At 38.2% G+C, this 14,165-nt stretch overlaps 1 protein-coding gene and 1 long non-coding RNA gene across 2 annotated transcripts; both read left to right on the top strand.

The window, feature by feature from the left end:
* Positions 1-1,399: 1,399 nt before the first annotated feature.
* Positions 1,400-3,145, top strand: LOC128042563 (uncharacterized). Its single transcript, XM_052633950.1, has 2 exons — positions 1,400-2,413; positions 2,456-3,145. Exons 1-2 carry the CDS (start codon positions 1,400-1,402, stop codon positions 3,143-3,145), a joined length of 1,704 nt encoding a protein of 567 aa, XP_052489910.1.
* Positions 3,146-13,034: 9,889 nt separating this feature from the next.
* Positions 13,035-13,616, top strand: LOC105770610 (uncharacterized). The gene is made up of 2 exons (XR_001126264.2): positions 13,035-13,144; positions 13,432-13,616. It is a non-coding gene; the product is annotated as an uncharacterized LOC105770610 (long non-coding RNA).
* Positions 13,617-14,165: the final 549 nt, after the last annotated feature.

Below are 14,165 nucleotides of genomic sequence, written 5' to 3'. Positions count from 1 at the left end.
TTGGGTATAAAGGCGAAGTCGTATATGTAATCTATTTTATGTAAAGAAATTTGCTTTCTAGTTGAGTTTTCTAATGAAATTGAATTCGAATCAATTCCTCTTTTTGCATTCATCTCATACATTTGCATTACATCATATGCAGTAAGTTTCATAAAATGACCCTAATAAAATTAAATTATGACAGTTACCCTGGAAACCAACAAAAATCTAATCAAATATCACTACGATACTCGTCACCAAACAAAAGCCATGGATCAAAGGCTGGAAAGATTGGAACAGTTGCAACGAGAGATGCAAGATCAGATGCATGAACGACTGGAAAAAATCCAGCAGGACATGTTAGAATCCCAGAACACTGTGATGAACCAATTAAAGCAGTTATTGGCTGGAGGGAATGACAAAGGAAAAAACCCTGTAGTTGATGCTGGGGAGGATCACGATGACCCTGCTTATCCTCCAGGTTTCACCCCAACTAACATCCAAGCACAACCAGAGGTGTACCCACAGAGGGTACCGGTTACCATTAGACCTCAATATCTGGCTGGTGCCTCGGTACCAGTGCATTTTCAAACGGGCTCGGGTTCTAATCCCGAGGATAACCCCACCAATCCTGTGGTCCCAGATCTCACGACGTGACAGAAATAGAAAAGGCAAGAATGGACCTGCCAAAACAACTAGAAGACCGATGTAGATGGCTAGAGGAAAAATTTAGAGCCATGGAGAACATCGACTATCATTGTGGAGTTGACGCCAAGGATCTGAGCTTGGTCCCTGATTTAGTACTCCCACCTAAGTTTAAGATGCCAGAGTTCGAAAAATACAATGGGACTAGTTGTCCTGAAGCTCATATAACCATGTTCTGTCGAAGAATGACAGGATATGTCAACAATGATCAGCTGTTAATCCACTGCTTCCAGGACAGTTTGATTGGATCTGCAGCCAAGTGGTACAACCAGCTGAGTCGTGCTAAAGTTAGTTCATGGAGAGACTTGGCGCAAGCTTTTATGAAGCAATACAGTCATGTAACGGACATAACACCCGATCGAATTACGTTACAAAATATGGAAAAAAAGCCTAGTGAGAATTTCAAGCAATACGCCCAACGATGGAGAGAAGTGGCAACACAAGTCCAGCCACCCCTTTTGGAAAAAGAGGTCACCATGTTGTTTATCAACACTTTGAAAGCCTCATTCATCAACCACATGTTGGGGAGTGCTACCAATAGCTTCTCAGATATGGTAATATCCGGTGAAATGATTGAGAACGCGATAAGGAGCGGTAAAATCGACACAGGGAAAACTTCAAAAGACCAGCCCCAAGGAAAAAAGAGGGTGAAGTAAACAACGTAAGCACATATAGCAAGAGTCATTCAAAACTGATTACTGTTGGCCCTCCAAAAATGATAACTACTGGTCACCAAGCCCCCTCAAGGCAGGAACCCAACACAAGGCCCAATACAAGGATTAACATAGAGAGACTTCAATTCACGCCCATTCCAATAACATACGGGGAACTGTATCAAAAGCTATTTGATGCACACATAGTATCTCCATTTTATCTTGAGCCCATGCAACCTCCATATCACAAATGGTATGACATGAATGCCCAATGTGAATACCATGAAGGGATACCAGGGCACTCAATTGAGAACTGCATTGGGTTTAAAAAGGCGGTGGAAAGGTTCATTAAGATGGGGATCGTGAAGTTTGACAACCCATCAGGACCAAACGTAGCAGCGAATCCGTTACCCAGTCATTCTGATAAAGGGGTAAACGCAATAATCGAATGTGGGAGAAAGGGAATCAAAGCCGACATTGCAGAGATAAAAACCCTATTGAGTTGGGTTTGGAGACAAATGATAGAAGGAGGTCTCATCAAACAAGATTCAAAGGAAATGCCCGAAGGAACGAAGACATACTGCGAGTTTCATGTTAAAGAGGACCATGACATTCAAATCTGCACTGAATTCAGGGTCATGGTACAAAATCTGATGAACAACAAAGAGGTGCAATTTTATGAAGAGATCAAAGGACTGGAAGAAGGAGAAGTCTATGCCTCGGAGGAAGGACCTATGAAAGAGACCCAAAATCGCCCAGTAGTGATTATTTCAAGGCCAAGAGGCATAGGATCTGGCATACAACTGGCGCCCAGGGTCATAATTCAAAACCCTGTAGCCTTTCCTTACAAGGATAGCAAAAAGGTTCATTGGAATTATGACTGTAATGTGACGATCCCGAGAGAGGAGAACCCGATAAATGCTTCAGAAGAGGGTAATGACGTAGGCTTCTATACGCGCAGTGGAAAACGCTACGACCCGGCGAATACAAACGGGGAGTCTATAAAAGGAAAAGCCTTGGCGGTTGAACAGGATAAAACAAAGACTGCCGGAATTGAACCGCATGTTAACAAACCGGTGACTGAAAATGAGGCTAGATAATTCCTAAAATTCTTGAAGCATAGCGAGTATAGCGTGGTGGAACAACTGCATAAGCAACCGGCTCGCATCTCAGTGCTCGAGTTACTTCTAAGTTCAGAGACACATCGTAATGCGTTGATAAAAGTACTAAATGAGACTTATGTTGCTAACGATATCTCAGTGAATAAGTTGGATCGCCTGGTTAACAATATAAATACCGACAACTTCATCTTCTTCAACGAATATGAGATACCGCCAGGGGGTATGGGATCTACCAAGGCCCTGCACATCACTACCCGTTGCAAGAGATACACACTACCGGGGGTACTCATTGACAATGGATCAGCATTGAATGTCTTACCTCTGTCCACTTTAAACAGGCTGCCTATGGATAGCTCTCACATGAAGTCATGCCAAAATATAGTGAGAGCATTCGATGGCACTGAAAGGAAGGTAATGGGAAGAATAGAGATCCCCCTCTTGATTGGCCCAAATACATACGAGGTGGATTTCCTAGTTATGGATATTAAGCCTTCGTATAATTGCCTATTGGGGAGACCTTGGATCCATTCTGCAGGGGCTGTACCATCGTCACTCCACCAAAAGTTAAAATTGGTAACAGAGGGCCGATTAGTAACTATAGGTGCAGAAGAAGACATCATCGTATCAGTTACCAGTGACGCGCCATATATAGAGGCCGATAGTGAAATGATAGAATGTTCATTCTGATCATTGGAATTCGTAAACGCAATATTTGTCATCGAGGGGAGTAAAATTCCAGCGCCTAAAATATCCAAAGCTACGACAATGAGTTTGCAGCTAACAAGGGGAAAGGGAGCGTTGCCTGGAAGAGGACTTGGAAAATACCTCCAGGGATGGGTCGGAGTACCGATCTTGGTTAACAAACAGGACCGTTATGGTTTGGGGTACAAGTCTGACGCAAGGGAAAGAAAGAAGGAATTGGAGAATAGGCGAGAAAAAAGAAGAGCACGTTTGAGCGGGATGGAAACCGAATGGGAACCGAATGGGAACCAATGACCTTTCCCCATATATCTAAGACATTTGTTCCAGGGGGAATTGTCTACCCCGAAGGAAAGAACGAAGTTACGGAAGGAAGGACCAGAAGGTTGGACATCAATGCCATATCTGAAAAGGAAATGGTGGAAAGAAATTTATCGAGCATTCGCCCTTACGAACCTGGAAGTGTTCTGAAAAACTGGACTGCAGAAGAGATCCCTGTAACATTTAGAACTAATTCAGAGTAATATTCAGAACACTTGTTGCCCTAAGCCTGGGGGTAATAAGAATCTTTTGTAAAAGGCACATATCTAAAACTTCATTTCAATGGAAACTTATCATTCAGTCTCACCTTGAGCAAATAATCTTTCATTCTTTTCATTCCATTTATAATCTTACTATGCATACAAGTATTCTTAGATTATTTTTATTTGGGCCTCCCTTTGTCCCAATAACAGGTCTTCAGATATCAACGAGATGAGCGATGCTGTTACTAACTCAGAGTCCCTATTTGAGCAAGACATGAGTATGGATGATCCTCAGGATTTTGAAGATGACCAAGACAGCATTTTATCTTTGGATTTGTTAAGAATGGTAGAGGAAGAAGAAAAACAAATCCTACCCTATAAGGAATCAGTAGAAGTCGTGAGCTTAGAAGAGGGCAGAGAGGTAAAAATTGGTGCTTGCATTACCAAGGAAACAAGGCGAGACCTCGTTGGGTTGCTTCAAGAGTTTAAAGATGTCTTCGCATGGTCCTACCAAGATATGCCAGGGTTAAATACTGATATCGTGGTACACAGACTGCCTATAAAGGAATAATGCAAACCAGTTCAACAAAAGCTCCGAAGGATGAGGCCTGATGTTCTGCTGAAAATAAAAGAAGAAGTTAAGAAGCAGTTTGAGGCTGGTTTCTTACAGGTGGTTAAGTATTCAGAATGGGTAGCCAATATAGTCCATGTTCCTAAGAAAGATGGGAAGGTGCGAATGTGTGTGGACTACAGGGATTTGAACAAGGCCAGTCCCAAAGATAATTTTCCATTGCCCCATATCGGTACCTTAGTGGACAACACGGCCGGATACTCACTGTTCTCTTTCATGGATGGTTTCTCCGGGTACAACCAAATTAAGATGCATTCTGAAGACATGGAGAAGACCACATTTGTAACGATGTGGGGGACGTTTTGCTACAAAGTAATGCCTTTTAGGTTAAAAAATGCGGGAGCAATGTATCAGAGAGCCATGGTAACACTATTTCATGATATGATGCACAAAGAGATGGAAGTCTATGTCGACGATATGATCAGAAAGTCCAGAACAGAAGGGGAACACGTGCAAGTTCTGAGAAAACTGTTTCTAAGGTTAAGGAAGTTCCAGTTAAAACTTAATCCAGCCAAGTGTACTTTCGGGGCTAGATCAGGAAAGTTGCTAGGATTCTTAGTCAGCGAAAAGGGAATTGAAATTGACCCAAACAAGGTTAAGGCCATACAAGAATTACCTCCGCCAAGTACTCAAAAAGAAGTTCGAAGTTTTCTAGGAAGACTAAATTACATCGCTCGATTCATTTCACAGTTAACTGAGAAATGTGACCCCATCTTCCATCTTCTTAGAAAACACAATCCAGGTGTATGGGATGAGGAGTGCCAGAAAACTTTTGAAAAAGTTAAACATTACCTGTCCAACGCCCCAGTACTAATGCCACATTGCCCGGACAAGCCACTGATACTATACTTGGCAGTATTTGAGAATTCCATGGGGTGCGTGCTCGGCCAACATGATGAGTCAGGACGAAAAGAAAGAGCGATCTACTATCTCAGCAAGAAGTTCACTGAATGCGAAACGAGATATTCACCAATTGAAAAATTATGTTGCGCCTTGGTTTGGACTACTCGGAGATTGAGACAATACATGTTGTACCATACGACTTGGTTAATCTCAAAGTTAGACCCTCTAAAATACATGATGGAGTCAGCCGCTCTAAATGGAAGGATGGCCCGATGGCAAATTCTACTATCTGAATTTGACATAACCTATGTGAATCAAAAGGCTGTAAAAGGGAGCGCAATAGCAAATTTTATAGCAAGTAGAGCCATGGACGATTATGAGCCTTTGAACTTTGATTTCCCAAATGAGGATCTGATGTATGTGGCAACTACTGAAGCAAGCGCACAAGAAGGCAATACTTGGAAATTAAATTTTGACGGAGCCTCAAATGCTGTGGGCAACGGGATTGGGGCAGTCTTGGTATCTCCAAACGGTGATCATTATCCTTTCACTAGTAAACTAGATTTTGATTGCACAAATAACATGGCGGAATATGAAGCATGTATCATGGGAATCCGTGCGGCTATGGAACGCAAAATCAAGGTACTTGAGGTATATAGGGATTCGGCATTGGTAATTTATCAGCTCAAAGGCGAATAGGAAACAAGAGACCCTAAGTTGATTAGTTATCGAAAGCTAGTCCTGGAATTGATTGAGGAGTTTGACGACATCACTTTTTGTTATCTCCCACGAGACGAGAATCAGATGGCCGATGCTTTGGCTACATTGGCTTCCATGATCAAAGTAAATAAATAAGAGGATGTGAAGCCTATCCAAATGAGCATTTATGATGCTCCAGCCCACTGTTGCAACGTTGACGAGGAAGTGGAAAAAGACGACAATCCTTGGTATCAGGACATATTGCGATATGTGAAAAATCGCGAATACCCAAACCAAACAACTGAGAATGATAAGAGAACATTGAGGAGACTGGCTAATGACTATGTCTTAGATGGAGAGATCCTGTACAAAAGAGGAAAGGACTAGGTGCTGTTAAGATGTGTGGACGCTGTGGAGGCCAAGCAAATCTTGGAAGAAGTCCATGATGGTGTTTGTGGAACACACGCTAATGGTTTCACAATGGCCAGACAAATCATGAGATTCGGATATTATTGGTCTACCATGGAAGGAGACTGCATCAAATATGCTAAGAAGTGTCATAAATGCCAGATTTACGGAGACAAAATTCATGTGCCTCCCTCACCTCTTCACGTCATGACCTCCCCATGGCCTTTCTCCATGTGGGGCATGGACGTCATTGGGCCAATATCGCCAAAGGCTTCAAACGGATATCGTTTCATTTTTGTAGTGATTGACTACTTTACTAAGTGGGTAGAAGCTACTTCTTACGCCAATGTCACAAAGGCAACTGTCAGCAAGTTTCTAAAGAAGGAAATCATATGTCGATATGGAATGCCCGAACAACGCATTGAACTTGAACAATAGCACGATAGTAGATGTCTGTAGTCAATTCAAGATCAAGCACCACAACTCATCACCATATCATCCGAAAATGAATGGCGCGGTGGAGGCGGCTAATAAAAATATTAAGAAGATTGTAGGGAAAATGACTGAGACCTATAAAGATTGGCACGAGAAGTTACCATTCGCCCTCTATGCTTATCGAACGTCTATCAGGACTTCCACCGGGGCAACGCCTTTCTCTTTGGTTTATGGAATGGAGGCGGTGCTACCAATTAAGGTTGAAATTCCCTCTCTTCGAGTTTTATCAGAACTAAGGATAGACGAAGCAGAATGGGTCCAATCCCGATATGACCAGCTAAACTTGATTGAAGGAAAGAGGCTGAAAGCTATCCGTCATGGTCAAATGTACCAAAAGCGAATGATACGAGCTTACAATAAGAAAGTTCATCCCAGGGACTTCCTTGAATGGGACTTGGTACTGAAGAAGATCCTTTCCATACAAAAGGACTTCAGAGGAAAGTGGATGCCAAACTGGGAGGGACCTTATGTAGTAAAAAAGGCCTTTTCGGGAGGGGCATTAATTTTAACTGAGATGGATGGCAAAAGCTTGCCCAATCCTGTGAATTTGGATTCAGTGAAGAGGTACTTTGCCTAAAAAAAAGGAAAAAAGAAAATAAAAAGAAAATAAAAAAGGAAATAAAAAAAGGAGAGGGCAAGGCGAAAACCCGCAAAGGGCACCTTGAGACCAAAGGGGTTTTGAATTGAAAACCCAGAAATGGGCAGTTCAAATTTTTGATCAAAGATGAGGCATACGGTAGTCTTCTATTCTCCGAATCAATAAGAAGGAGAGATGCTACATCTTGGGGCATCAACAAAGTCTTTTAGGACTTCTAAACACATATCAAGTTCAAAAAAGGGTCCTCAAGAAGTTTGTGCGGAGAAGCTCATGCTGCGATATCTGGGGCACCTGTTTTTATCTTATTCATTTTTACATCTTAGAAAAATTTGCTATTTGTTCATTTAAAGCTTTGATCTCAATAAATTTCCATCTTATCCATTGTGATAATCTTTTTCATTATATATCTCAGCAAAATTTGCTATCTTGGTTGATTTATTCATTTCGAGCTTTGCTCTCGGCAAAATTTTATCTTGTCCATTTTGATAATCTTTTTCAAGCATTTTTCATTAAAATAACAATTACCGGACTGGTAATATTCAAGCAGAAGGAGTTCTACATATTACTCTGAAAGCTTCTAAATAGTACGAGGACCTGAAACATGACTATTGTTTAGAACTGACCAAACTTAGGGGTTAGAAGCATTGGAGGAAGAATAGTCTAAATTGCAACTATTTCCTTGGTTTTTCTGTCAAAGATACCAGCTGAACAAGAAGGCATCGGTGATAGAACCTTTAATAAATTTCGAGTAATGACAACCTAAGCATTTAAAAAGGGATCATTCTCATGACATTCTGCAAATATCATTCATACACATCTAGTTAGGAGCATTTGATCCATTCTGATAATTTCATCCTAAACACTAGGCATAAATAGGTCCATAAAATTGATTTTATAGATCATGTTCCCCAGAGAACAGATCAAAGGAACAGATCCTATACCCCTGAAGTTGCAGTGGGATGGATTGAAGTCATTAAAGCAGATCTTGTCTTCATGTATTGGCGTGAAGTAGATCGAAGATGCAGATCTCGTCTTCCCATATTGGTGGCAAAGTAGATCGAAGATGCAGATCTTGTCTTCCCATATTGGTGGCGAAGTAGATCGAAGAAAGCAGATCTTGTCTTCATGTATTGGCGTGAAGTAGATCAAAGATAGTAGGTCCTATCTTCCTATATGGGTAGGAAGTGGATCGAAGATGCAGATCTTGTCTTCCCATATTGGTGGCGAAGTAGATCGAAGAAAGCAGATCTTGTCTTCCCATATTGGTGGCGAAGTAGATCGAAGAAAGCAGATCTTGTCTTCATGTATTGGCGTGAAGTAGATCGAATATAGCAGGTCCTATCTTCCTATATGGGTAGGAAGTGGATCGAAGATGCAGATCTTGTCTTCCCATATTGGTGGCGAAGTAGATCGAAGAAAGCAGATCTTGTCTTCATGTAATGGCATGAAGTAGATCGAAGATAGCAAATCTTGTCTTCATGTATTGGCATGAAGTAGATCGAAGATAGCAGGTCCTATCTTCCTATATTGGTAGGAAGTGGGTCGAAGATGCAGATCTTGTCTTCCCATATTGGTGGCGAAGTAGATCGAAGAAAGCAGATCTTGTCTTCATGTATTGGCGTGAAGTAGATCGAAGATAGCAGATCCTGTCTTCCTATATTGGTAGGAAGTGGATTGAAAAACAGATCCTATCTCCTTAAGCAGTAGTGGAGCAGATCACATTCAGTCTTATCTCCCTAAGTAGTAGTGGAGCAGACTAAAACCACAAACCTCATCCTCATGGAGTTGCAGTAGAGTAGATTGAAGACGTATCTCTCTGAAGTGCAATAAAGTGGACTGAAGCAACAAGACACAGTGGACTTGAATGAGGCTACTTGAAGAAGAAAGGCACCAAGAAGTCAAGACTCGGCGAGACCGGGCAAAATTGGTCTTTCTTAGTCTTTGCTCTATTCTCGTTACACGACAATGAGCAAAGAGGGGCAGCTGTAGAGCCCAAATTTTGCCCGGGGCCCAATACAAACCAAATTAAATAAAACAGTCACAGTCCATTTTACAAAAAATAAACCCAAAGCCCAATGATGCCATTAAATACAACCCTAGCCCACAAACAAATGTTTTCAGCAGAAGAAGAAAACCTAGGCGCTGCTTTGGCCACTCTTGCCACATAGCTTGCCGTCTTCTCACGCATGCCTCTGCCACTGCTGGCCTTGGCCTCGTCGACACCTGCAGAGAAAATTGAATGCAACCACAGAAGCATGCAGGCAATATAGCTAATGAAAACAAAAATAGAGAAAAAGGAGTTAGGGAAATCGACTATAAAAGCCTTGATGGAATCCTTGTATTTTTTTTCACCCACATCAGAAATCAAAAAGCTGAATAGAAATTTTAAAAGGTTGAATCCTTGCTATTTCTTCTTCGTTTTCTCTTATTCATCTGTTTTATCTTGTTTTGTTTTCATTTTTTTTCTCTTTTGCAAATTTGTTTTAAATAACTATAATAAAAAATCAAAAGCAAAAAGGGGAAGGGAAGAAACTTACTTAGGGCCGCACGCAAGGTCCGTCGCAGGAACCGTCTTGGTCAGTGAAATCGGGACCGAAGGGAGGCCATGGGGTTTCTCTTCTTTCAGCTTTCGGGCTTCAAATGGCCTTTAAATCGGTGAAGGACCCGATCTTTGCGTCGCTCCGACCATCGCCTCTGGCAGAATCACAGCAGCAAGAAAGGTGGCCTACTGCTGGCCGGAGTTGAAGGCTAAGAGAGAACCAAAGCGCTCTCTTTTTCTAAAAATAAAGATGGAAATATTTTTTATTTTCTTTTTTTACTTTTTTGCTATTTATAGCAGATATAAAACAATGCCGTTTGGCCCCTTGCCGCGTCGTGACCGACCCGTTCAAGGGATCCGCGCATTTACATTGAATGGGAAATTTGCGCTCTTGGTCCCTCCACGTTTTTTGCTTTAATTTAATCGTTCTCTGGTTTCTTTATTGTTTTCAATTTGGCCTGAAATTTTGTTGCATGTTCCAATTTAGTCCGCGCATAAATCTTTGTGCTTCAGACTTGGGCATATTTCCGATCGATCCTTCAGACTCATGCGTGCTTCGTTTCACCCTGAACCTTTTATTTACTTAATTTGGCCCCAAATTATCGGCTGATTCAATTCGATCCTCGGCCTTTTAAACTTCAAGTTATTTTATTTATTTATTTATTTATTTTATATATAAATATACTTATGTAAAAGCAGTTTTATTTAATATTTTATTTAATGATATTTACTTGTTTATATGTATATATATATATTTTAAAATTTCAGATTTTTTATATACATGTACATGCATGCATTCTTAATATGTACACTTTTACAATCAATATATATATACATACTTATATTTTATATATGCTATAATCTATATGCTTACTTTTATTTTCATATATACATATATATGCACATTTTATAATATACATACGCACATATTTTATGTTATATATTTTATATGTACACACGTGTTTTATATTTTGTAACTCCTACATATGTATATACATATATTCCTTTTTGTGTATACTTTATAATCTAAAAAATAAGTATACCTATATATATTTTATAATGTACATATGAACATACTTACATTTTATTTTTTACATATTTTATTTAATATATATATTTATATTTATATACATTTTATACTTTACGATTTATATATAAATCATTTCTTATTTTCATAACTTAAAATTATACATGCATACACATTTTACATAATTGTATTTATTGTCATCGTTGTTATTTTGGTGTTTATTTATTTATTCATGTACACTTTTACTTTTCTAAAATGTTAGTTCTATTTGTTTATTCGTTTGCCTTGTTTATGTAATCGCCTCGTCATTTCATTTTGCCTATTGTATTGTTGTTACTCACATTACTATGCTTACCTTGTCGTATTTGTTATTGTTTTGTCATGCGTTAACACCAAACATCGAAAGGAAGGTTTTTTCTAAATAAGGCAATATTTCGCGTTTGGAAAATCGAGGAAACGTGCCCTAACGTGCAGGGTTTCGATTTCTCGTTCGACCAAATAGCCAAATATCCTTTTTAAACTTTTAAAATAAGGCAATATTTCGCGTTTAGAAAATCGAGGAAACGTGCCTTAACGTGTTGGGTTTCGACTCATTGTTTGACCAAATAGCCAAATATCCTTTTAAAATTTCAAAGTGAGGCAATATTTTGCGTTTGAAAATTCGAGAAAACATGCCCTAACATGCTGGGTTTTGATTTCTCATTCGACTAAATAGCTAAATACCCTCTTAAAACTTCAAAGTATGGTTTCCCTAAACTATAAGGTGACCTTGGTTTCGACGGTTTAAAGTGTTGTGTCCTAACGTGCTGGATGTGATTTCCCTTCGGAACAAGAGAATCTTATATTTCAATTCACGTTATCAGAGTTTCTTTTAAGGATCGTATTTTTAAAACTCTTCAAAGTTTTGAATTTTCAACACTAAAACATTAATTAATCAAAAAAGTACCAATTTTGGGCGCATCGAGGGTGCTAATCCTTCCTCGTGCGTAATCGACTCCCGAACCCATATTCTGAATTTCGTAGGCCAAAATCGTTGTTTTAATAAAAATTAAATTGTTTATTAAAAACAACCACTTTTCGAGGTGACCCGATCACACCTCATAAAAAAAAGGATTGGTGGCGACTCCCATTTTCGTTTTATTTTCAAAATCCAAGTCGACCCCGTTTTCATCAAAAAAATGGTGTCAACACATAAAATTATGAAAATATGAAATATATATATTTTAAAGATGTAAAACATAAAAAGATAAACATGTGTGTATGTACAAATATATAATGAAGCTTGTGATCAAAAAGTATATATAAATACATAGTGATCATAATAATAACTAAGAATAATAATAAATAATCATACATTAATAACCGAATAATAGTAGTAAATAAATAAATAAGAGTAATATTAATAATAATAATGGTAGTAAAAATAGTAATAGTAATAACAGTAATAATAGTAACGAAATAATAATAATAATAATAATAATAATAATTTGAAAATATGAAAAATATGAAAAGCAAGAAGTAAATAATAAATAATAAAATGATACAATAAGATAAATATATACATATACATATATATAAAACTAAAACTAAAACTAAAATATAAAATATAAAAAAAGTAATGCAAAACTAATTTATATAATAATATAATAATGATGAATAAATAAATAAATAAATAAATAAAAGGGAAAAATAAAAACTAATAAATAATAATAATACCACATTTATAGATTTATATAAAAAACAAAATCCGGGGTCAAATCGCAAATAAAATTAAAGAGGAAGGACCACATGGAATGCGCGAATAACAATGAGGGACTGAAAGGGTTCCCTTCTCCTCCAAAACGCATAGCTTTAGGGGACCATATTGTAAAGTTAAATAAATTAATGTGCTAATTTAAAAACAAATCCTCTTGATTGTAAAATTATTTAAAACGGGAAGGACTATTCGCGAAAATAGACCATTAATAAAAACACTCGGATCCTGTAGCGGGTCGGTCACGCACGCGGGTCTGGTGGTGAAACGGCGCCGTTTTGGGGCTTAAGGAGGCCGAGCAAAACGGCGTCGTTTTTCCGAGCTATAAAAGTCAACCTTTTAAGAGAAAAAATCATTTCTGCGTTTTAAAGAAAAAAAAGGAAGGGAGTTGGCGTGTTCTCTGGACTAAGTCCAGACTCCGGCCGAGGAGCCGCCGCGCCTCCGCCGCAGACGGTGGTCGGGCACCCTAGGTAAGACCTCCTCTTTTCCTTTTTATTTTTATTTAATATATCTTCTTATATATATATGATTAATAAAAAAACGAAAAAGAAAGAAACATGCATCAGGAAACCGAATGAAAAAAAAGGGAAAAAAAAGAAGAAAAGAAAACCTTCTCTTTCAATTTTTTTAATTTCTTGTATTGATTCTCCTTAATATTTTTTTTTACATCCCCCCTCTTCCTGATTACATTGATTTTGCTTTTATAGCCAAATACCTATTTATTGCTACTGTTTGTTTCTGCTATTGCGTGTTGCAGGTGATGGAGCAGGTGACGGAGCAGTTGGTGGCGTGCGGCGCTGGCCAGAGGCGGGGTTTGGGGCTGGCGGCAGCTAGGTTTTCAGAAAATTAAAACCCTAGTTTGACTATTGTTATTTTTTGGGCCTGTTGGGCTGTACATAAGCTATAAATATTTTTCATTTAAGAAATCTTTTGTTTGGACGACTTTTAAGAAATAGTTATATATATTCATAACATAAAAAAGTTATAATGGGAACCAGAGACCTGCTTATATTCTACCAAAAATAATATGGATATCTATTCAATGCAATATCCATACATATATTCAACATGCAATCCACATCATCTCAAAATAGTGTATCCTTAAATTATTCAATACATATATTCTAAATTAATTGATTGAATTAGGAATCAATCAGTGTATTGATTTAAAAATAAAAGTTGAATCGACCTTTGAACTAATCGTTTGGGATTAACTAAAACAAAAATTAAGAAGAAAATCGATAGTTAAATAAATTTTATACTATTTTAAGTATTTATTTAATTATTATTAAACTAATGATTGAATCAGAAACATCGGTTTAACAATTAATTCAATTATTAAATATTATGTAGAATAAGCCACTAAGATCATCATGGGTTGGCTTCACCAAGACCACCAAAGGAGTTGAGGCACCACTCATGTTCATCACAAGTTTAACTCCACATTTTTAATAAACTTGCTAAAAGGTGAAAGTTTAAGTAGTTAATTTC

The sequence above is a fragment of the Gossypium raimondii genome, chromosome 7 (assembly GCF_025698545.1).
Source record: "Gossypium raimondii isolate GPD5lz chromosome 7, ASM2569854v1, whole genome shotgun sequence".
NCBI classification, from domain to species: Eukaryota; Viridiplantae; Streptophyta; class Magnoliopsida; order Malvales; family Malvaceae; genus Gossypium; species Gossypium raimondii.
Note: the sequence above shows the minus strand (reverse complement) of the source record. Positions and strands in the feature narration are given on the sequence as shown.

Coding starts and splice junctions, on each gene's coding strand:
- LOC128042563 (XM_052633950.1), top strand. CDS start 1,400: ATGATAACTACTGGTCACCAAGCCCCCTCAAGGCAGGAACCCAACACA. Junction 2,414..2,455: donor AACCGCATGTTAACAAACCG/GTGACTGAAAAT, acceptor AAATTCTTGAAG/CATAGCGAGTATAGCGTGGT.